The sequence below is a fragment of the Rattus norvegicus genome, chromosome 2 (assembly GCF_021556685.1).
Source record: "Rattus norvegicus strain SHRSP/BbbUtx chromosome 2, alternate assembly SHRSP_T2T, whole genome shotgun sequence".
Lineage (NCBI taxonomy): Eukaryota > Metazoa > Chordata > Mammalia > Rodentia > Muridae > Rattus > Rattus norvegicus.
In genome coordinates this window covers 6,983,813-7,009,139 of record NC_141535.1, presented here as the reverse complement: position 1 = coordinate 7,009,139, position 25,327 = coordinate 6,983,813, and the positions used below count along the sequence as shown (strand labels likewise).

Here is a 25,327-nt window from a genome sequence, read left to right as displayed (position 1 = left end):
CTAACTAGACCAAAAAACAAACAAACAAACAAACAAACAAAAAAAAAAAAAACAAAAAATCTCCCCAAAAAAACCTAGAGTAAGGTCCTCCACCACAAACCTTCTCTAGTTTATCTTACCACCACTTTTGGATAAAGAGTTATCTTTGTATGTGTATATGTACGTGCTTGCATGTATTTGTGTGTTCGTGTGTGTATATTCCTGATGCCTCATGGGATTCAGGTATGTGAAAGCCATTTTCCCAATATGCCAGGTGATTCAGCAGAAAGTAAATCAGTTAAAAGGTCATTTTAATAGTAAAACAAGCAGTATCATTAGCTCACAGTCAGCCTTCCTTTTTGCTCTGTTTTCCTGCCATGGAAGGCCCAATTTTCTTGATTATTTTGGGTTAAAACTGATACCAGGCAGCTAGGGGGGAGCTGTAGAAGTCATCCTAAGGTGAACATTTGGGTACACCTGGTCCTCACGGTCGTATCATCTTGGAACTTGGGCCTCTCCAGATGGTTTTATCTAAATTGCTTTACCACAAATTCCTTACTGGAAAGTGGGAAAAGTGCTGTAGTGTGCAAACTGAGCGTCCTCATTAGTATTCTCATTTCTGCTATGAGTATGACAGTGTGGAGACTGAGTTTTCTAAGTGTAACTGATTTATGTTACTCAGCTGGTCTCGGCTGAGAAGGACCCCTGCCTGCCAACCACAGGGAGCAGTCCTCTGAAGTCATGCCATCTTACTGCACGTCAGAGCGAGCCCTGAGGGTGGTCACAGTTCCTGGAAATAAGCGTATATAAGTAAAGACTAAGCCAATCTTGACACTCTGGTTTAATTCATTGTGTAATATGTTCATCACACTTGCTAAGAATCTGACCTTTGGTATTTTATTTAATAACTTGGTTAAGGAAAAACACCAATGAGGCCAACTGGGTGCTGCAGTTTGATTCTGGTACTTAACAAAAACTATCTTTAACAAATTCTTAGGACTTTGCAGTTGGTTTTTAATGAGGTAACAGAATAAAAACATGCAAATATGAGATAACTCCCAACTACTAAAAGTTTTTAGTTTGGGTAAAACTTGTTGCTTTTATTTAAGTAAATTAAGTATAAGCAAAAAGCTTTTTAAAACAAAAGCCTTAGGAACATGACAAACATACACAGTTCCCTGAGGGAGAGGACCAACACCTCTTAGTGATCTAGTGATCATTTCCTGTTGAAAGACTCCATTAATACATTAGGTTTAACTAAACCACATCTTAAATATAGTTAGCTGATTAGGATGGCAAACAAGGCAACAGCTTTGAATGCCTGGCAGACATTTCAGGATGAGCTATTTTATACATATCACTGTTACTGAAAGGGTGTGAAGCTGATCACAGGAGAGTGCAGGTAGCATCCTCACTGCTCCTGGGCTCAGCTTTCACACATCTAAGAGGAGGAAGGTGGGTGGACAGAGACTCCAAGGAGTGGTGTGTGTGTGCAGGCTCATCTCCCTACCTAGGGGCTCCTCCGGCTTCTGTGAGCTGAGAGGTGCACTAGGACCATCCTGCTTTCTCATTGTCCAGTAGCTACATAATGTCCAGCACCCGTAGCTGTCACACTGGGGTTAAGTAGAAGCAGAGCTTAGTAAATCTAAAATGTTCTCTCCTCTTCAAAATCAAAGGTTGAAAGTATAGTTTAACTTGGCCCACTATGAGATGGCACTAACAGAAAAAAAAGGTCAGACAGGTCAGGTTATAACTCATGTTCTGTGTTCTAGCTCTTTCCCAAATCTGTTTCATCTTGAAAGCCTTCTGCTCTCAGAGCTTCTAGTTTTTCCACGCTCCACTTTTCCAGGCACTTGCAACTTTACTATTTTCTTCTTACAGAAGCCTTTTAATTGTATGAAAAAGCTAGAATTATAAGTCTACGTTATAATTTCTGTGATAAGCAGTTACAAAAAATATTCTCAGGTGGGCATTTAGCAACTTGTTGTCACAAGAAAAACTCATACCTGGTACTAAATGGTAATGAGTCAACTTTAGTATTCTTTCCTCTTAAAATTAATTTTAGAAAAAGACCTTTATTTACATAAAAACAAATCTATTGCCTGCTCTGCATTGTTCAATGTAGAGGTTCAAGCCCTGTGAGCACTCTGGGCCCCTATAGGGGCTGTGCATTAATGGACTGTCAGCTTTGAAGACTCAGATGTTCATCCTGGCCCTGGAACAAAGGACAAGCTTCTCTATACTTTAAAAGCCAATGAGCACTGCCCTGCACAGGGGAGGCACAGCCTGCTCCTGCAGACAGTAGATCTGGGACAGCAGGCTCAATGGCAGACTTTCAATTGCAGAGGTGGCTCCAGGACTCTATTTTTGGTATTTCTTCTTTTGATTTGCAAATTATGGGAAAAGAATTTTCAAACTTTCTAAAATTAAATAGCTCTCTCCATTGGAAGGTAGAAAACTTACATCAAATAATCTGGGAGTTCAATTGTTGAAGAAGGCTCCATGGAAGCTGTGCACTCTTCTTTAACTCCTATGAAGGAAAAATCAGAGCGTTCATCAACCAGTATGGTTATCAAATGCCTCTAACTTTAAAACAGATTAGAAAACATCTGGAACACTTTTCCTCAGATTCTTTTCTTCCACCTCAATAAGCAACAGTAAGCAAGGACTACAACGGAGCACAAGCATTGGAGGCCTGCATCCAGCAGGGCTGACGCCAGGTATTTAAAGCACTCTGGCTACTACAGTGTCTGCACAGAAAAGGTATCCATCTTAACCCAAGGTCAATCTTCTCTTCTTTCGGTAACACTTGTGGCATCTGCCTGGCAATTCAGACTGTGGTGGCAGATGCAACCAGACAAAGGGGATTTTAAATAAGCATCTACTTTTCCTGGGATTCACACAAGGTAAAAAAGAAACGAAAGAGTCAGGGAGCAGCTGTTTGGGCGGCTCTGTTTTCACTGTTACACTTCTGTAGCTAGGTAGGACTCATTTCTTCATTGGCTCACCAGGCATTAATGAAAGTGGATGCACACTTCTCTAACCTGTGACTCTCACAGCACTAGACAGGTGATTTAAGGGTAAATATTAAAAAATGCTTTAGCCACTCATGGCTATGCTGTTAAAAGTGGGTAAATTCTCAGTATTATATTGCTTAACACACAGCTTCCAGGGCTATGCTTAGAAAATTTATTAATTTTTTTCCTTTTTTTTTAAATTCAAGCTACCCTTAATAATTCTAACTATAATTTGCTGGAAAAACATATGTTCACTACAAAGTAAATGTGAATATCTGACAATTTATCAGCCTTTTAAAAGGTAAAATACACTAAATAATTACATAATCAGTGGCCTTATTGTTCACCTATATAAATTTGACTTGGTTGTGACCACAAGAGAATGTGCAAGAGCATCAAGTATAGAATCCTTGGTCTTTGCCCTAGATGCCAGACCAGATACAGGATGTGCTTTTGGACCTGCCCTCCACCTGTGAAGATCACACGACACTAATAAGATTTCCTATAAATCATCAAGAAAAAAAAAAAAAAAAAAAGGATACAGGCTTACCCAGGTCTCTACCCCAGCGAGCGCACAAGTTTCTTTTCTTTCTTTCTTTCTTTTTTTTTTTTGGAGCTAAGGACCAAACCCAGGGCCTTGTGCTTGCTAGGCAAGTGCTCTACCACTGAGCTAAATCCCCAACCCCAGCACACAAGTTTCTATGGGAGGTCTTGGCATACTGGAGCTCGTCTTGAGTCACCCCATGAAGGGTAGATGTGTGGAAAGCAGAGGGTAACATGAATCTGGCTTATAACTCTAAACGTGAAATTTTACTTTATAGCTTATCCTGACTTGACATATTCAAATCTGAAGAGTAGTGTAGGTGGGGAAAATAACTTATACTTTGACCATTCTTTAGTGTTGTGTTGATATTTGTTATCATGCAGTACACCTAATCCAGGTCAACTGTATCTTTACCATAACTTCTCTTCTGCAAATTTTACTAGGAGAGAATAATGAGAGTATCTTCCATATGGCAGAAATGGTCAGTTAAACCTCAGGGTTTCAGGTGTTCAATGTTAGGAACAAGATCTGACTAACAGATGATGTCAGTTTACTAACAAAAATATCCTTCTCTCTTCCAAGCTAATAACAGCCAGAAACCTGAAACAAAGTACTCTTATTGCAAGTGACCACAGAATCTTTACAAAGATTTTGACAGTCTTTCTGTGCTAATCTTAATTACAGCAGGGATGCTTCTTGCTTCTCAGAAAGGAGGGAATAGATATTTCTACAGCTATTGTGAATGTGTTTAAATCAATCACAAAATGGCATGGACCTGTTATACGGATGTTATGTTGTGCAATATGACAGAGAAGGAAAAGAAGAGCAAAGGGGAGTCTTTGGAGAATGGCAGGGTCAATTTAAAATGTCAGTGTAAATATGCATCCAGAAGTCATGTTTAATACTCTGCTAAGTAAAGACTAAAGTGACAGCTACAAGGTGAAAGAAAAAAATATGCTCCAAAAGCACAATATTAAGGTTAGCTAAATAAGTCATTTGCTTAAAAATCTTCTTTAAAAGGGAAACAAGAATACCCTTGGGAGGGAATAGGGAGACAAAGTTTAGAACAGAGGCAGAAGGAACACCCATTCAGAGCCTGCCCCACATGTGGCCCATACATATACAGCCACCAAACTAGATAAGATGGATGAAGCAAAGAAATGCAGGCTGAAGGAACTGGATGTAGATCTCTCCTGAGAGACACAGCCAGAATACAGCAAATACAGAGGCGAATGCCAACAGCAAACCACTGAACGGGACCCCCGTTGAAGGAATCAGAGAAAGGACTGAAAGAGCTTGAAGGGGCTTGAGACCCCATATGAACAACAATGCCAACCAACCAGAGCTTCCAGGGACTAAGCCACTACCTAAAGACTATATACATGGACTGACCCTGGACTCTGACCTCATAGGTAGCAATGAATATCCTAGAAAGAGCAGCAGTGGATGGGGAAGTCCTTGGTCCTGCCAAGACTGAATCCCCAGTGAATGTGATTGTTGGGGGGAGGGTGGTAATGGGGGGAGGATGGGGAGGGGAACACTCATAGAGAAGGGGAGGGGAGGGGCAGGGGTTAGGGGGATGTTGGCCTGGAAACTGGGAAGGGGACTAACAATCGAAATGTAAATAAGAAATACTCAAGTTAATAAAGATGGAAAAAAAAATCTTTAAACAGCATCATCAACAACTTCTAATAGCATGTTCTTCCAGTTCATTTAACACAGAACGAAGGCTTTTCCCCCCATTTAAACAAATATAAGATACCTTCATTGGGATTTGGACTGTCATTACTCAGCTTGGCAGTTTCTTCTCTCTGAAGGTCTTTCTCCTTTTCCTCCCTGCTCTCAATGTCATGTTTCTTTATTTGGTCCTTTTCCTTGTGTTTTTTAGACTTCTTTTTGGACTTTTTGTGAGACACTGGATGTTCTTCTTCCATGGGCTTTGGACACTTTAGTAAAGCTGAGCTAGAGGGTAATGTTTCCTCCAGACAAGTCCTTGAGGTATATTTGTCTTGCTGGTCCTCAAAGATGCTACTGTTTTGACTAAAACTGTCAACAGGTAGGTCTTGAGTCCCCCGGCCTTCTGGAGTGCTAGGGGAATTGGAGTTGGAATTTACAGTCTGGGTAGGATTGGAGACAGGCAGGTGGGTTGAAGGCAGTGGTGAGGGGGTGGGGATGGCAGCAGCTGCAGGGGGCGGTAGAAGGCTTGCACAAGATTTTTCATTGGTGGGATTCAAATGGCCATTTAATGTCGGTGGGACTCTGTTTGTCAGGTGAGATATTCGAGCTTTTTTGTTCGTTAAAGGATCAATGAAATCTGAATCCAAAGGTCGTTTCTGGGGATCGGGGATGGGGGAAGGATAAGATTTGTTAGCTGAGCAGCTTACTCATCATACCAGACTCTAAGATCAGTCAAAATAAAACCATACTCCTCAACACACACACACACACAGACAGACACACACACACACACACACACACACACACACACAGACACAGACACAGACACACACACACACACACACACACACACACACCCCTCTAAACCAAATGCAAATCTAATTTTAGTCCCTCTGTTAAAAGCAGAATAGAGGAACAGTGCCAAATAGTGTTTTTCCATCTTGCAGGCTACCTAAACCCTAGAAACTATTCAAGGCAAATCCTCTCAAACTAATAAACTAAAACACAAACTAAAGTTTCCTCAGGTATCTGTTGGAGGGCCTTTTCCCAAGTGTGATCTTCTCCTAACCCTTATCTAAGTAGAAGCAAGCACCCTCAAGGCTGGCTCAGTTGGCCTAGGTTAGCAGGTAAGAAAGCAGTCTGCACCATCTAAAGTTGTGAACATCAGTAAGGCTAATAAAGGGCAGTGTGCCCATGCTCTAATTGACTAAAATGCTCCAGTTGTGGATATGTTTGTGGTCACTTATCAGTTTAACCATCACATTGTGAACTATCCCATCCTTTAGACTCAGCTATCATGGCTGAAATGCCATTATAGTTTTTCACTGTACATATATATTCACAATGTTGTAAACTAAGTTTTCATAACTGGCGCATTAAAATGAGGTAGACACACTTTAAAAACAAACATTGATATATTATCTTAATAACATTATATAAGTTATAAAAATGAATAGTTGAAAAGTATAAACATATAAGCTATATGTTAGATATTTTGTATTTGGACTTAAAAGAAGATAATAGTTAACCCATTAGTTCATTCTGTTTTTACTTTAGCACCCACTGTGGAATTTGATCAGCATAGAAGCAGGTTCATAGTTGAAGGCATTAAAACAAAGTCTCCAAAGATGGACTTGCTCCTTTTCTCCCGCTGTCTTCCTCACAGTAGGTTTCTAGCACTTTGACTCATAGCTAGTCTCTTGCTAGAGTGCTCTCCACACATCTGTCTGCTTTCCCTAGTTCTTCAGAGTAGCGTACACAGAGAAGAGGTACTGTGTTAATAATACTAGGGCGGGCAGAAAAATCTCTGCCAGGATTGACCCAAAGCACCCAGGACACAAAAACTGTCAGATATGTTACACTGAGATGATTCTAAACTAGAATGGAGTCTGATTACAGGTCTTCTGATTATGGTTAAATTGGAAAAAAAAACAACAACTTTAAAGTAACGCCCCTTTTCAATCTGCCCCAAACACATTTTTAACAAGAATGTCCTAGTACATTTCAGATAAAATCAAGTATCTTCCAAAGTTATGTGGGGCTGGATATGTCTTCTGGTTAGTGAGCAAACTGAAAAGGAAAATCTTACAATTAACTTAAATTTTAAAAGTGGCAAGCAAGATAAGCTTTAAGTACTTTGATCATCAGTACAACTTAGTGTAAATAATTCTAGACTGAGGTCAAAACTGAAAGCTTGGTTATGAATTAGCTGTGGGCTTTGGGCAGGTGATCTGTGCAGTTTCCTCCTTCACAATCAGAAAGCCAAGTGTGCTGGGCTGCATGGCAGGCTGTGATTTCACAGCTTCCTGGCATACCTGAGGAGATGAGGCAGCATCTTTGCTGGAACACATGGGAGACTCTGGCCGGCTAGTGCCAGCATTCTGAGATGGATTTAATTTTCTGTAAAGGAAACATATTTTCCAAGTAATAAAGAAGCTTCTGAAATACGAACAATACAAAACTTCTCCTTCTCACCTCAACAGTAAAACAACACTGATTAGAATATTGCTTATTTGCACCATTTTTTTTTTTTTTGGTTCTTTTTTTTCGGAGCTGGGGACCGAACCCAGGGCCTTGCGCTTCCTAGGCAAGCGCTCTACCACTGAGCTAAATCCCCAGCCCCTATTTGCACCATTTTTAAAGACAACATGGAAACTTACCTAGAGAGCACCAAATCCAGTGTCTGTTTGTCTGTCTCACTGTAACCTGGCCAGTCCCGCTGGAGCTCCTTAAATACATAATCCTTTAAAGTATAGGAGAGGTCCTTAGGATTCAGATTGGCCACCTGGAATAGGGTACGACGACAGCATGAGGCATTTTGTTGGCTATATAAAACAGGCTACATAAAGCTTTTTTATGATCCTCTGGCAATACACCCAAAGGATCCTCCATTCTACCTCAGAGATACTGTCTCTTCACTCTTACCCTACTAAAGACAGCCTAGCCTTTCATCTTCTGTTAAAGAATGATAACAAAATGTGGTGCAGACATGCTGACATGATGTAACATCTTGACATGATGTAACATGATGTAACAGAGTAAAAATTCTGTTAAGAAAAATGAAATTTGCAGGGAAATAGGTAATAGGTAGAAATGGAAAATGTTAAGTGAAGGGACTCTAGTCTCAGAAGAAAAAAAATCTCATGCTCTTTCATATATGTTTATCTTAATATTTGATTTTTGTAGGTCTATAATTTTGCAAGCTAATACATGCTACAACACCCATCTGAAGGACAGCTTTGTGAAGTCACTTTTCTCCTTCTACCTTCGTATGGGTTCTGAGGACCAACTCAAATCACCATGCTTGCAAAGCAGGGCCTTTCACCAGCTCAGCCACTTCCAGTGCTGCTGAATCATAGTGAAAAATCTCTAGTCACTTCTATTTAAACAGAACACAAATAGGACCCTAATGGCAAGTTACAAGCTCTCAGCCAGCAGCAGACAGCATCTGTACAACTACTATTAATTTTGATCATCTTGTTTTTATTTCTTTTTTGATAAGCAAGTTTATTTCTTTTTTTTAAGATTTATTCATTTATTATATATAAGTACACTGTAGCTGTCTTCAGATACACCAGAAGAGGGCATTGGATCCCTTTACAGATGGTTGTGAGCCACCATGTGGTTGCTGGGAATTGAACTCAGGACATCTGGAAGAGTAGTCAGGTGCTCTTAACCGTTGAGCCATCTCTCTAGCCCGCAAGTTTATTTCTCATATCTGCCAGCTTTCCTGAAGAACTATTTATCCCTTCAAGATCCTTAAAATCCCGTCAAACAAATACAACTAAGTCTCAAACTATGGTTCCTTATATATGTTAGAGGGCTTTTTCCCAAGTGTAATATTTTTCTACCCGTTAGCAGGGTAAACATTCCTAAAATGTCCAGGTAGTAGAATAACCTACTTATTTCGAATCTATGCGATTATGCTAAACCAAAAGTATTTAAAATTATTTTACTGACAGTTTCATACTTTATGTAATAGATTTTAAGTGAATTTTAGATTCCTGTATCCTCCTTTCTCAGCCCATTCAGTAAATCTCCCTCTTACACACTAAAAATCTTTAAGGCTAAGGAAAAAAGTATGTCCACCCATAAATCTGGGAATTGTCTTTTCAGTAATGTGACTCCTTAGTGTGTCCTTTAAGAAGTGCTATCAGATTTAATAGTGTGCATGTCACATATGAGCACTAATTTACTATTAATGTTGCCATAAAACAGTCTTTCAACTTTGTGAATAAGTGAATATAAGACACAATTGGACTTATATTTGAAGTGGAATATACAGAACAATAGTTTTCTTTTTCATTATACAGACTAACTCTACCTCCCCACCACAGTTTCCTCCTGTGGTCCTGTTGGGAGAGTCTCCTGGTCACTTCCCTCCCTCAGGGCCTTCCTTTCTTAAGCCTCCTATGCTCATGCCTTTATATGGGGATGTGCTCAATAACTGCCCTTTGCCCTATTTTCTTTGTTCTTCTCCTTCCTAAGATGAGTTCACTCAACTATAGATTTACAATGCCCAATTTACAGGTTAATACCTAAATGTTTTCTGAATACTTATGTGTGATTATCTACTGACATCTATTAGATATGTCTAATCAACATTTCCAAATGGAATCTTTGTAGTAGTCCTGCCATCCGCATTACTTATACCCATCCCTTTTTTGAATTATCTAATCAGTAGCTCAACATCTACTGAACTGCTTTATGAAAAACCAACTTATAAACACAGCTCCCACTCTTCTTCATCTCTGCTAGCAAGTCTTTCCTCAAAATTTATGAAACCAACTCTAGCATACCAAGCTGCCAGCATGTGACACCTTGATTTCTGCAGCAGACTCATTTAAGTATTCTTTTTCTTCTATTCCCAACTGGCCCCTGGCCCCTGGCCCCTGAGCCACTCTTGACATAAAGAGGAGTGAGAGTATAGATCAGATTATAGCATATTCTTGCTTAAACTCCAATGTCACTTTCCATCTAATTCAAAATAAAATGTCTCTCTTTATCTCCGGTCTGCAATGTCTCCTGGGATTTAGTCTCCATCTTTTCTACCAGGCTGGCTCTCAGAAATGATGATTTGCTTTGTCTAATGCTTTTCATTTCAGGTAACTACCAAGAAAGAGGTTTCCTAAACTCCCCATTTATGAGAGGATCTCTTGCCCAGCCCCTCTCAACTCCCCATCATTCCTGAGTTTAATCTTGTAGATATATTTTAGAAAATCAGGGAGTATGTTCTTTGGTAGAGTGCAGGAACAGTTAACCCTTGTGTCTTAAGGGAATTAACTCAATGAACCCATAGTCCTCCATATAAAATTACCTAGATTTATAGACTTTTTTCATATACTATAAATAACCTCAAGGCTACTTACAATAGACAATTAAATATAAACATTATATACAAGGTTGTGATATGGTATTGTTTGGGGAATAACAAGGAATAAAGTCTATGTATATTTAGTACAGATGCAGTTAAAAAAAAACTGTGGTCTTCAATTAGTTGAATTCATAGGTGTAGAGTCAGTTGATACAGAGAAGCAGCTGAAGTAAATGAATGCAATGAGCAAATGATGAATGTGCACTTAACTCAAAGGCCCAAAGGTTCAGACCAAGGAGATTTTTCAGGTTCATTGAGTTGCTGTTTTGATTTTTTTTAAGGAAGGTTTTCCAAGAAAAGTCATTCTAAGGAAAAGGAAGCTATATATTTGTATACCAATTTAGTGGTAAACAGTTTTTAAATCATATGTCCTAGTATATTTTATTTTTATAAATAACATTCACAGAGTACTCAAAGAAAACTACACTATAAGTATCAAATCAGCAAAACTATGCATTTGCACGGGCAAAACAGTACTGATCATTTTACTTAGTACTTTGCTAACTAGTTGGTAATAAAATAATATTTTGATATTTTGACAACAGCTTCTTCTGTTATTCTAGTAATTTTCAAGTCAGTTTTGGTCGCTTTCATGAAGCAAAAGTCGTATCAACTGTTAGGAATGTTCAGGATAAGGAAATGTATAGTAGCCGGCCTTAGTCAGTTTTTTTTTTCCCCCACAAAAATGCAGTGCACAGTGGATGCCTTTATTTATTTATTTTTTTAGAATAATCAACATATCTTCTGCCTGTCTTATAAGATGGTATAAACTCTTTACTTCCATCTGGTCTGTATTCTGATGGCTGACTAGTATCCAGGTAGGTTGACACAGTTGTTAGCCTTGAAGGTAACACTCAGTTTAAAATGGCTTTAAGGAATTCAAAGCTATCAAGATGTTGTTTTTGGGAGGAATTTTTGAATTTTTCTTTTTAAACAGCTTTTTTTTTTTATTACTTTTGTCATTAGCTCTTTGGTTTTTCTCGCTTCTCTTTTTAAGGAGCATGGTACTAGGGAAACACCAATGAGATCTTCAAGTTGTCTGTTGCCCTCCAACACCTGTACACTACTTAAATTGTTCATTATCTCCATGGTTTTCTCTGATGATCTCTCAATTTTAGATAGCAACATCATTGGTCCATCACTGCCTTTCACTGTGGACTCCTGTCTTTCAGGTGAGCTCAAGTTATTCAGTTTTCTTGTTCCATTTGATGGTCTGTTTCTGTGTTCTTGTTCTCTGGGGGTTGTAGGAGAAGAAAATGGCTCAACTGATAAGTTCCAGTAGTTGGAGAATAAGCTGTACTACTTTTCTTCTTCATGATTTCTGAAGGACCAAATGAATTGTCTTCAAACTGATCATCTAGTTTCAGTGATCTTTTAACTTGAGAACATAAGGTGGATAATCTCTAAATGGCATTTCCAGGACTCTGTTGCTGGATAGAACCAACTGAGAAACAGCAAGTGCAGCTAGTCAAAGTTTTTAAGATGTGAAGATCAAACGATATATACATGAAATGCCTAGCCACACTGTGCCTGGCATACAGTACACTGGTCTATATAGTACAAGCTTCTAAAGTGGTAGGTTGGTCAATAACTTGACCTCTATATCTGTTTTTACTACTCTAGATGTTTCAGCTCATATTAAACATCCAAATTGTTCAGGGGCTTTCTACAGTATTGGTGATCACGTCCTTCTTTCAGATCCTCACTGGTTTGTGTTGGGTGGAATCTGGCACAGGCACTTCCTAAAATGAGCTTTAGGATATTTGAATGTACAGCCAGGATAAAACTATACTCAACGGCTCTGGAAAACAACCCGATCAATAACTGTCATATTCCAATTGTTCAGTGTCAAGTATTCCCATTAAGATACAGTGATCTGTATTTACAACACTATATAACTATTGCCTGTGTAGCAGAAGCTTCTAGGAAGCTACTCTCCATCATTGTGTCCTATTTATCTTCTGTCTCAGAAGGTAATTAATTCATCAACATTCTGGTGATGTCTTTCCTGTGCACTGTGTGATGTGCAGCCTGACTCTCTTCCCAACAGAAGAGTGATCTGGCACTCCCTCTCACTCTCATCCTCATTTCTCCTTGACTCTTCATTTTCAACTTAATAAGGGATATATGACATATAGATTAAATACAGATTTAAATTATTTTTTTGCCATGTGGTAGTGGAACATACTTGCCAGTACTCAGAAGGCAAAGGCAGGTGGACCTTTGAGTTAGAGGTCAGCCTGGTCTATAAAGTAAGTTTCAGGATAGCCAGGGCTACATGGAGAAACCCTGACTCAAAACAAAACAAAACAATTTTTTTTCAAAAGGTATTCAATGGATTTAGTAAAGATTATCCCAAGTGACTGAGAGACTAGGTAATTACAACCTGCAGAAATGGTTCTACTCCTTCATAATCTTTAGGATTGTGTTTTGGATGTAAGCTAATAATGAAGAAATAGACTTAAAGTTGTTATTTATTTAGTATCAGATAAAACATAATTTTAAAAAATGATGAAATTTTAGAATTTGGAAATGTCATTATTTTTTAGAAAAAAAAATCACAGAGGGAATACATTTATGATGGATCTGAATGTTAATTTACACTTACCTCCCAAAGTAAATACCAAAAATATAGGAAATCACTATTTGATATTTCTTTAATGAAAACCAACACCTACTTCACAGTGCACCTTGTGATTATAAGGTAACTAACTGATCATATCTAATCTTGAAATTCTTATATCCCTTAAAGAAAACAACTGACTGGTCTTGGTCTAGAAAATATGAAGTGATAAGGACTTCAAGGAATACGGAAGACACAATACATTTTAAATGATTTACTAGGCCCGGGTACTATGCCTTATGCCAACTGAAGAGTAACACAGGATGTCATACAACTTTGCTTCTAATCACCCGGTAAACTTAGGTGTTAAGTGAGGTAATGAAAGACTAAAGCAAACAATAAAAAACTTGCCTAGTTCTTAGTGAAATTTTGGATAAAATTGTTTTTAGCCAAATGAGAAAAATGTTCACATTTCAACCGGGTTTTAATGAAACTGCTAGATGGCATAGTGGCACATACCAACACTATCAGCACTCAGGAGAATCACCAAAGCAAGTCTCACCCTAAAAACAAAACAACCCAAGATGTACAAGTTTAATAATATTCACAAATTGTATTTCTACATGAAAATTCCCCATCTCAAAAATAGTGACAATATTAACAGGAACAAACAGAGGGCTTGTGGTATTTAAGAATGGACCCTACAGAAACTCTTCACAGCAGTCACAAATAATATAAATATCTTGGTGTGACTCTAATCAAGCAAATAAAAGATCTGTATGACAAGAACTTCAAGTCTCTGAAGAAAGAAATTGAATAAGATCTCAGAAGATAGAAAGATCTCCCATGCTTATGGATTGGCAGGATTAATATTGTAAAAATAGCCATCTTGCCAAAAGCAATCTTCAATGCAATCTCCATCAACATTTTGAAATTCATTTGGAATAGCAAAAAACTCAGGATAGTGAAAACTATCCTCAACAATAAAAGAGCTTCTGGGGGAATCAGCATCCCTGAACTCAAGCTGTATTACAGAGCAATAGTGATAAAAACTGCATGGTATTGGTAGATCAATGGAATAGAATTGAAGACCCAGAAATGAACACACACACCCATGGTCACTTGATCTTTGACAAAGGAGCTAAAACCATCCAGTGGAAAAAAGATAGCATTTTCAACCAATGGTGCTGGTTCAACTGGCAGTCAGCACATAGAAGAATGCAAATTGATCCATTCATATCTCCTTGTACAAAGCTCAAGTCCAAGTGGATCAAGGACCTCCACATAAAACCAGATACACTGAAACTAATAGAAGAAAAAGTGGGGAAGAACCTTGAACACGTGGGCACTGGGGAAATTTTCCTGAACAAAACACCAATGACTTATGCTCTAAGATCAAGAATTGACAAACGGGACTTCATAAATTTGCAAAACTTCTGTAAGGCAAAGGACACTGCCATTAGTACAAAATGGCAACCAACAGATTGCAAAAAGGTCTTTACCAATACTACATCTGATAGAGGGCTAATATCCAATATATACAAAGAACTCAAGAAGTTAGACTCAAGAGAGTCAAATAACCCTATTTAAAAAATGGGGTACAGAGCTAAACAAAGAATTCTCAACTGAGGAATATCGAATGGCTGAGAAGCACCTAAAGAAATGTTCAACATTCTTAGTCATCAGGGAAATGCAAATCAAAACAACCCAGAGATTCCACCTCACCCCAGTCAGAATGGCTAAGATCAAAAACTCAGGTGACAACAGATGCTGCCGAGGATGTGGAGAAAGAAGGACACTCCTCCATTGTTGGTGGGATTATAAGCTGGTACAACCTCTCTGGAAATCAGTCTGGAGGTTCCTCAGAAAGTTGGACATTCCACTACCTGAGGACTATATCACTCCTGGGCATTTACCCAAAAGATGTTCCAACATATAACAAGGACACGTGCTCCACTATGTTCATAGCAGCATTATTTATAATAGCCAGAAGCTGGAAAGAACCCAGATGTTCTTCAACACAGGATACAGAAAATGTGGTTTATCTACAGTGGAGTACTACTCAGGTACTAAAAACAATGACTTCATGAAATTCATAGGCAAATGGATGGAACTGGAAAATATCATCCTGAGTGAGATAACCCAATCACAGAAAAACACACATGGTATGCATTCACTGATAAGTGGATATTAGCCAAAAGCTTGAATTACCCAAGATATAATCCACAGACCACATGAAGCTCAAGGAGAAGGACGACTAAACTGCAGATGCTTCAGTCCTTCTTAAAAGGGTGAACAAAAATATTCATAGGAGGGGATATGGAGACAAAGTTTGGAACAGAGACTGAAGGAATGGCCATGCAGAGCCTGCCCCACCTGGGAATCCAGCCCATACATACAGCCACCAAACCCAGGCAATATTGCTGATAGGAGCCTGATATAGATGTCTCCTGAGAGGCTCTGCTAGAACATGACAAATAGAGGCGGACGCTTACAGCCAACCACTGAACTGAAAACAGGGCCCTCATTGGAGGAGTTAGAGAAAGGATTGAAGGAGCTGAAGGGTTTGCAACCCTGTAAGAACAATACCAACCAACCAGAGCTCCCAGGGACTAAACCATCCAGAGAGTACACATGGACAGACCCATGGGTCCAATTGCATATGTAGCAAAGGATGGCCTTGTTTGGCACCAATGGGAGGAGAAGCCCTTGGTCCTGCCAAGGCTGGACCTTCCAGTGTAGGGAAATGTCAGGGTGGGCAGGTAGGAAGGGGGTGTGGATGATGGGGGAAGAAGGGGGAGAGGAGATGAGATAGGGGGTTTATGGATGGGAAACTGGGAAAGGAGATAACATTTGAAATGTAAACAAAAAAATACAATTAAAAAATTAATGGACTTTACAGAGGCAATAACTCACTTTGTAGCTAAGGATGATCCTGAACTTGTGATAATTCTCGTGACTCCATCTCCTAAGTGCTATTATAGGCATGTCCTAGGGATCAAACCCAGGGTTCCAGCACACTAGGGAAGTAATGTATCAACTAACTTCCATCCACAGCCTATCAAAACAAGTGTTCTTAAGTGAGCCTCACCAGAAGTACTCAGATATTCTCTCAGTTGTCCTTACCTGTTGCAAAATTGCTCCCAAGGAGTTCTTGTCTTTTTGATTGACACCATCTTTCTGCAGTCGGGCAAGCAGCTCAGGTTTCTTATAGGCTTTTAGTGCCAGTAAATGAATGACTCTGTCCCTGTACGGCCTCTGAGAGACACTGCTGCCACCATGCATCTTTCGAATTGTATTTGCAGGGTTCATGGGCGTTGACCTTTTCCTCTCAGGCACTGCATCCGAGATGGCTTGAGGTGCTTTACGAATTTGCACTCTTTTCCCTAAAGACCAGTGGAAAAGACATGGTTACAAATCTATGTGCTGTAATATAATGAGTATTGAAGCTACCACAACCCAATTTATGTAACTTTTTATTATAGAAAAAAAGAGTTCATTTTGTTTCTATTTTTACTATAAAGGAACATACATTAGTATTCTGATGAAGTTGCCCACAATATGGAGTAGGAATTTTTAGTAGAATCATTTTTTAAAATGAATATTATAGATGTGCTTTTGCCATTTAGCCATACATGGATAATAATTAGTGATACAAAAAAAAAGAATAGAGAACTTTCCATTGTTGATTCTTTGATGACAGATAGAAATAATTTTAATGCTGTCCTGTATTACTTACAGTACTTAACTCTTCGTGTATATCACTTCTAAAAGAGCAGATGTGAATAGAAACAGGGATTCAATATTACCTCACGATAACACAAAAAAATGCATGTTAGATTTCATAAGGAGACATAACCCAGGGCAGTACTGTAATAAATCCATAGACACAGGCATCACAGGGAGTAGAACCAATACCTACCAGGCACACTCCAGATGGTCTTTCTTAGTAAGCAATAACACATTTTAGAAGTAAAATCAAACCAACCAAACACACATACTCTTAGAAAACAAGGAGATCCATCTTTATAAACTACAAAGACAGGTCAGATACAGAGAAAGAAAAAGGTCTAAGATGACACACCCTTCCCTTAGGGACAGTGTTGCTTGTGTCAGCAATACTTTCTGCCTGGACAGAATACTAACAAATGGCAGATGACAATGTCTAGAAAACATGTATCAGAAGTGACCTAGTAAACTCTGTTCAAATCTATCCAGATAGAGCATCCTATTTGCTTCCAGTAACTGTCTCTTGATAAAGGACAGACAGCAGGATAAAATCCCTATATAATTTCCGAAGTAGAATCTCTTTACTTTTTTACTACACCTTATGTCCAACTCCATTCCTTCTGGCTAAATAGAGAGGAGAACTGGAAATGACCCATCAAACAGGGTGACTGCAGTAGGAAGACTATGATAGTAGAAATGACAGATACGTAAAAGCAAGTATCATGAGCTATGTGTGAAGGTCAATCAGTTTCAGGAACTCTGCTCATTAGTGTTTCTGTCCAGGGAGGGCCCAGACAGAACTTTGCTGTCAGCCTACCTCATTCCTAGGAAACCATCAGCTGGTATACTTCACCAACTGGGATGGCAAATATCAGTACCAAGTGATGGCCAATATCAGATGGAATTACTGTACAGTGAAGAAACAGAATTCTAAGGGATATTGCCCAGTGATAAGAAAACCAGTCAAATTAAATTATGTAAAGCTTTAAAGATAGACTGATAGCTGTTTTTTTTACATATTTTATAATTTAGAGTATGCTAGATCAACATTAGGTAGAAAAGGACTAATATTTATCATGTACTGATTATGGTGTGGTGGTGAAGACTCTGTACCCTAACGACTTCATGCCAGTAATTTTCTCAAGGTAAGTCTTATCTCCATTTCACAGTAGTGAAATTTGGGGTTTTCAGTGGGAGACGCTCGCTCAAAATAGTAAAATGCTTACTTAGCACAGTGGGAAGGTCTGTGATTACGGCCAAATCTCACTTGTACCTCTTCGTGGGAAAGGTTTTATGAATAAATGCCTAATGCTTTCCTGTTGTTTCATGTTGGGCTGTAAGCTCTGTGAGGGCAGGGCCGTGGCTGCTTTCCACCAGCAGAGTGAGTCAGTCCTAATGATTGTGAATGTCAGCAAACAGAAGGGCAGGAGTCAGCACAGTCTGTATTTTCCCACATTGCCAGACTGGTCTACCATTTCAAAGCTGTGACAATATTAACATCACAATTTTTGATTGTTCAACAGAAATTACTGGAGAAAATGTAAGGTCTTAGGAAATACTCTAAATGTCACACTTCCCTCCTATTTGCCAATTCCTGTAGGAAAGAACCTGCTTAACTCTTTTCCCAACGAAGCTGTCATAGATAGAACCCAGGCCAGCTCAGGTTCTCCTGATCCAGCATTTTGTTTCTATTTGATCTACTTCAGATCCTTGGTCTCAAAATGGGCCCCAGGGGTTGCTCTGTTTTCTTGCACCTCTTGAGAAGCAGGCAGAGGAAAATAAAGAAGGCTTACTCTGTCCTGAAGAGGGAGTATGATATTTGATTAAAAAATTGGATTCTGATGAGGGAGAGGGCTGAGTCTTAACTGAGGCCTAGTGGTGGGTCTTCTGGTACCTGCTCCCAATACACCAACTTCATTATTCGTTTAGATGGCTGGTTGCTGGGTGATTGTTCCTTTCAAATTGGTTGAATGAACTATTTGAAACCCAATAACCCAATAACACTGGCACTGAATTACATTTAAACATCATTTGCTTGCTGTCCTTCTAACCCTTTTGTGCCTTCAATCAGGAAGGAGACCCCAAGATTAATGAAAGAGATGCTACAGATGAAGAACACTTAATGCCATAAACACTAATAGAACTGAGATGCTAAAGAAAAGGTGAAGTGGGAAGATTCTAAGTTCAAAACAGTCAGGGGAACTGTATTTTTATTTTTAATATTTGCCTCAGAAAGGCCCTTTTTAATAAAGCCTGTGGGAAAAGTTAATACTCTTCCCAGACCCAACAGCTAATCAATTCCCTGGGGTCCTTTATATACAGCAGCAGTGGTTGGTATCAACAGGGTTGGCTAAACTGGGGTTATATCTGAAGCACTGTTACATTTATGAGTCCACCTCTAGTTCCTCCATTTAATACTAGATGGTAAAGTTATTCATCCTTCCGCAGTGAGTCAACAATGTGAAAGGAAATGTAAATGTGGGCTATCAGAAAGACAAGAGAAAGGAAGCCATCTTTTGTAGACACTATCAGCAGGGCAGCAAGGATGGCTTCAACTCTGCTTAAATACTTAATCTATGCAGTAGCTTCCGCTTACATTGCTTGGAACCTGTGGTACTTTTTCAAGGTTTATTACACACGCACACGTACAAAGACAATAGGCACAACACTGCCAGAACAGATATTAGATGTCCTCTAATTCAGATATTCTTTATCTAGTATCTGAGAAAATTGAGGTAGTCAGTAACCAGTTTCATCATTCAAATATACACTAATCAAAAATAAGGATAATGGGGAAATTGGGAAAAGAATAATCAATATCAGATCAGCTGGGTTATTTTGTACACCTACATATACATATAAAGATTTGTAAATTCAACAAAATTCTATAAGGTAGGTAGGAATCAAGAGGTGGATTTGACCTATTAGGAAACAAAGTGGTGGGGATTAGTAAAGTTTTCTTATGGAATATGTTCACTACAGACAGAAACATCAGGACCAAAGTGGAAAACTAACCATCATGCTGCTGTCCAAGTAAAAGTGTTTCTGGTTCCTCTCCAGACAAGCAGGATTTGTTCTTTGTTTCCCACAGGAGAGTTTCAGAAGCTTGCAGCCCAGGAAACTAGGCCAGGTGACCCCTAGACTCCTAGCAGAGCAGACTTCATCCTTAAGCTTGGCTTGAGGCCTAGCTCAGCTGGCAGAGGCCCAGTCTGGCACTATGCCATACCACACCACAGCAGGACCAGCATGACTCTTGCTTGCCTCCACCCAGGCTTATATCATTGAAAGGAACCTTGTTCTGCAAGTCTGTAGGTACCTAAGCTGGTACAGGCAAGCATTTGGTGTCATTTTACACGGTACAATCAATTATAAGCTATACAAGTAGCTCCTGCTGTTTATGAGTGAGAGTATAATTTGATATGAGGGCATGCTCATTATCATTAATTTTTTTGAGCCCAACAACTTGATGTATAAAATGTGTAAAATAGTTATAACCTATTTCATAGTGTAATCATGAGATTCAGAGGAGGAATCACACACACAGAACTAACATACACCTTGAATATAATGAGCTCCCAGTAAGTACTGAGTAATATTAGCACTATAGGTTGATTCACTAACATTTTAAAGAACTGAGTAAGCCAGATATTATAAAAAGTAGGAAAATACAAATTGAGCTGCCCAGCAGGAAAGGATCAACTGGTAAAGAACAGACAACAGAAAAACCTCAAGTGCAACATATCCAGGTAAAGCTCAAAGTAAACAACAGAAAATCCAACGAACCCCAGAGTTGATCTAGCTTTGACTAACAGCAATCTGAGGTGAGAAACTAGAAGCAGTCCAGAGATTACACCACAAATACTTAAAAGGTTGCAATGCAGGCCACAGGAGCTGGGGTTAAGTGATTTGGAGAAAAATGGCTGAGGAGGTTCATGGCAGGATTTCCGATCCGAGAAGAACACTGTATAGTGAGAGTGAGTGGATGGGAGACAAAGCTGGGAGGAAAAGAATAAAGAACCATTTGAGGACGGCAGAGATAATGTAAGGCTCTGATGAGAGTGAGAATTTTGTTCAGGTTTAGTCTTTGATAAACTTAGATTGGGTTATCCCTAAGATATATGGAAATTATAATTCCTAGAAGAAACCTTAGGAACTCTAACATACATCGATAAAGAGATTCTAGATGTTGAAATGTTTGTCATACGAACTGAATGTGGGGGCTCATGCAATCTTAGCTTTCATGATGTTGAGGCGGGAGGTTTGCAAATTTGAAACCAGCCTGTTCAACACAGGAAATTTCAGGGTACCCTGGTTGATATTCTTCAAAGCAAGTAAGCAACCCAGCCCATCCACCTTCTAAGTCAGATATATAAATTGTAAGTGCATTGTACTTAGTCTCCACACTCACAAAATATATCACCAAAATGGGGAACATTTAAGTACCAATCAGTGGAAATGGATAGGAGTCTTTGCTGATTTTCAAGCTTTAGAATAAAATGAGGTTAAGAGTTTGCAGTTAGTTATATTAAGGGAAATCATTTTGATGATTTGAGTCTTCTATATATTTAATCTAGTATCATTGCTTATAAAATATTAGATTAAAGCAACATTTTTAAAAACAGTGACAGTGACTTTCTAGTTAAAATGTTAAGTGGAAAAGAAAACATAATTTGATTATGGATTGAAAACATAATTTGAGATTTAGCCTATTAATATGGTCTGCTAAGTTACTTAACAAGGAGAAAGGACAAAGAACAAAGGAAGAAAGCTGAGATTTGTTACTTCACTCCACAGGAAAGGGAAGGAAAAAATGTCATTGTTGGTAACTTACGAGTCAGGGTATTGGGTCCTGTGGGTACAGATGCCTGGGGAAGCCATGAATTGTTGTTAAACCAAACTAAATGTATCTAAGCTGAGCTCCGAGTCCTAGGAGACTCGGCTTTGTTCCTAAGACACTTGTTAAAGGCACCGTGGAGCCTCTTAAAATTGAGCGCAGCATGGCTAGGAAAACCAGAGCAGTCACACTAAATCTAGGAAGGTATCAGTTAAAGGATTTGGGTCTGTCTGTAAGAAACTGTGTTTGGAAACATCTACACTTCCAAATTCATAGCCATTCCTCATTTACACGAACTACAGTGCCTTGAGTTACAAAAGTGACCAGAGACTTGAATAGCTCCTGTTCTCTCTAGCCTTCTGTTCTTGCTAATCCCTATGAACTGACTTGTTAAGGTTCAAGACACTGCTCACAAAGGAGATACGCGTCTGGCTGATCTGGCCATACTTTCCTTCCATCTTATGCATGTTTGAGTGAGCTGATGAGAAGGATGATGGGGGTGGGACCAGGTCTTAATTAAATCATCATCCTGTTGCTTTACCATAAGCACATTTTATACTTTTATAATAAAAATTCATTTATTGTATAATAATCCTCTGAAAACACAAGCAAAATCTGTAACAATGAGGTTATCAACTTATTTGTTTAATAGATTTTGATACAAAAATAGCTCTATTAAAGTACAAACAGGAACCACACTGTCCATCACTGAGTTTATACCATTCAATGACAAAGAAAACACATAAAAGCCAACCTCATGTAGTATCCAGACCTCAACATTGCAAAATAATAATCAACAGCCAACAGAAGGTTCAAGAATTATAAAAGTCATAAAATTTTAAAGTATGTTCTTTAATTTACCAGCAGCCTAAAAGGAGAAAAATGACTTTTTTGGGCCATGTTATGTAAAATGTCCTGAAAATTAATTTGTGTTCTCATTCTTAGTATTACCAGTATTTACCTACAGCCATCTTGAGTTAGTCCAGTCAACCATGTGACAGAGAAATACATCTATACAAACCTACATATGGTCCACCGGGTTTGATAACTTTTGTGCTTCGATTACGGGATTCCTCCTCGGCCTGGGTCATTCTTTCTCGAGTCATTTGATAGGAATCATTTGTTGCACACACTGTAATTTTATCCTGTATAAATCCCAGGCAATTGAGCTGAGAGGCTCCAGAGCTGTCAGGCAAGAGAGTGGCTTTGTTAGATATGACTTTCACTTTCACGACAGGCAAACAGAATCCTACAAACTAGCAAAAATAAGTTAACAATCCTCAAATAACTGACACTGATTTTTAAATATTATTACTTAAGATGTTTACACCCTTAATTTTTTTCCACATTCTAAACAAAATGGGTCAGATGAATCCTAAGAGACCAATGCTTGGATGCTGTTGCAGTGTCCCGCAAGCACTGGGGTTCTTCCTTCGTTTAATGTCAGCTGTTTTAAAGCTTCCTGCAATAGACATGACACTTATGGTTTACAAAGGAAACATGAGACCTGGCACACAATTCTCTTATTTCCAATAATGTATTAGTAGTATTGTTAAAATATTGTAAAATATGTATTTACAATTTCCTTAAATCTCTATATAGCAAAAACTGAAAAGAGAATTGGGGCAAGTAGTTCTTGATTACATTAAAAAAGGGAAAACAACACATCAAGACAAACATGGATATTAACACCGACTTTGACAACGACTTTGCTTTAAAGTTACATGGAACAGTTTGAATACCTGCAATCCTAAGAAAATTTAAAATTCTAATTTTTAAATATAGTGATTATTTAAAATGGTTATGTTCTTATTTTTTTAGAGATCACATAAGTCACAACTAATATTTTAAAAGGAAAATACTATACAGCCTTAATGCCATCTGGAAAATATGGAATAAAATGGCACTTCTCCTCTATTTTCAAACCGAATTGGAAACGCCTTTGTTACGATACTAAGAAGCTAATAAGATTTTGTGAAATTTGCTAATAACTCTCTTTATAAATACTATTCTTAAAATAGTTAATATGCCCCATTAATATTATTTGGTAGAACAAAGTCAGGGTAAGGACAAGACAGAAGTGGTCCCTCCTTCAAAGAACTGCTTCTCTGATGGATGACAAAGATGGGCAAGAATGGAGCATCTTGGAAGGGCATGTTACACGGACTTTCTGGAGGAAGTGCTAACTGAGCATGTCATAGAGCCGACTAAGTAAGAGAGGTGATGGGCAGGAGTGCTCCATAAAGACAACCTGTGCAGGCCCCGAGTGAGCACAAGGTTCAGTTCAGTGGAAGACTTCTGGGAAGGGTAATTGGACGCGAGGCTGAAGACATAAGGAGAGTGCACTGTGCAGGGATTGGGGGCCATGGATTCTGAAGAGACTAAGAGAATAAAAAAGAGAAATAGCTCAGCTGTGTTGGAGAAAGATCAAGATACATGGAGACATGGAAGAAGGGGATGTAAGGGTGAACATGTGAGATCAGTTAGGGGTTTGAATAAGAGCACAGCAGTCAGAATGCACACAAGTCAGCTGACTCCAAGGCCTGGAAAAGGCAAAGTTGATGGGGCTTGACTAGTGATTAGACATGGGAGAAAGGAAGAGGGAGAAAGGCAAAATAAAGATCATGTCCAAGCTACCAGCAATAGAGACCCATCTACTGCAGTAACAAAGGGATAGGTTGCGGGATAGGGAGAGCAGCAGTTAACACGAACAGGAAGGACGGATACTTATGAGGTACAGCCAAAAAGTGCCTGAAAGTATTATGCACTGTGGAAGCTGTGAGGACAGTGCTTCACAAGCAGAGGACGGTGAGCAGAGTGGGAAAGTAGCCCAGAGCTGACAGTTATAAGACACTCAGAAGTATGCACTGGCTTTAGGGACAAGGAAAGGCACTACCCACTTGAATTTTTTTTTTTGAGGTACTATTTATTTTTTTAAATAAGGGAGACTTGAGTATCTTTGAATACTGATAAGCCAATCTGGTGGACCAAGATGGAGGACTGACTACTGGAGAGCGAACAACTCACTTAATGAAGTGAAGTTGTGGCACCAGGAAGTCTGCTGTAGCATCACTCCCTGTTTCTTACTAAGGGACACATACAAAGTAAGAACAAGCAATGATGGTGTATAGACTTTACATGCAAGTTAAGCCGTGTGTATCTGTGCAGCTGCAGGCTGCTCTCCAGAGCCTTTTAACTTAGTTGAAACTGGGAAGGTTCCAGCATGTTACAGTTGTTTGCCTTGTGCTCATGTGGTCACTGATTCCCACATGTGAATTTTGACTTGACATTTCCACCATTTTATGTGTGAGGAGTTTTAAAGGTGGAGAGAGATAACAGACATCAGTTAATATTTGCTGAGTATCCACTTACTGAGCTTCTATTGTGAGCACAGCCTGTGCTGAGAAAGCCAGGCCCTTCAAGACATCCACTGTTATAAGAGTCAAGACTAGAAAGGACGTATCCAGATTACAGGGTGATAACTAAAAGGTTTGGTTTTGTTCTGAGATAGGGTCTCTCTCCATAGCCTTGGCTGTCCTAGAAGTCACAGAGATCAGCCTGTTCATGCTTCTGAGTGACAGAATCAAAGGTGTGTGCCACCACACCCAGT

The 25,327-nt window shown here is 39.0% G+C and overlaps 1 protein-coding gene and 1 pseudogene across 9 annotated transcripts in view; both read right to left on the bottom strand.

Moving 5' to 3' along the window:
• The window catches only part of Ell2 (elongation factor for RNA polymerase II 2), a 68,772-nt gene that overhangs the window by 3,501 nt on the left and 39,944 nt on the right, over positions 1-25,327 (bottom strand). For 5 of the 8 annotated variants that reach the window (XR_015661813.1, XR_015661811.1, XM_087621478.1 and 2 more), the window contains 6 exon segments: positions 22,739-22,902; positions 16,281-16,540; positions 7,878-8,002; positions 7,533-7,617; positions 5,303-5,873; positions 2,443-2,509 (listed from right to left, as the gene is read on the bottom strand). Coding sequence is in view for 6 of the 8 variants with exons in the window: in XM_087621478.1 (XP_087477604.1) it covers positions 2,443-2,509; positions 5,303-5,873; positions 7,533-7,617; positions 7,878-8,002; positions 16,281-16,540; positions 22,739-22,902 (1,272 nt within the window). In the remaining 2 variants the exon portion in view is untranslated. 8 annotated transcript variants of the gene reach the window in all.
• On the bottom strand, positions 11,368-16,274 carry Itgb3bp-ps1 (integrin subunit beta 3 binding protein, pseudogene 1; annotated as a pseudogene). Its single transcript, XR_015673425.1, has one exon. The product of XR_015673425.1 is annotated as an integrin subunit beta 3 binding protein, pseudogene 1 (transcript).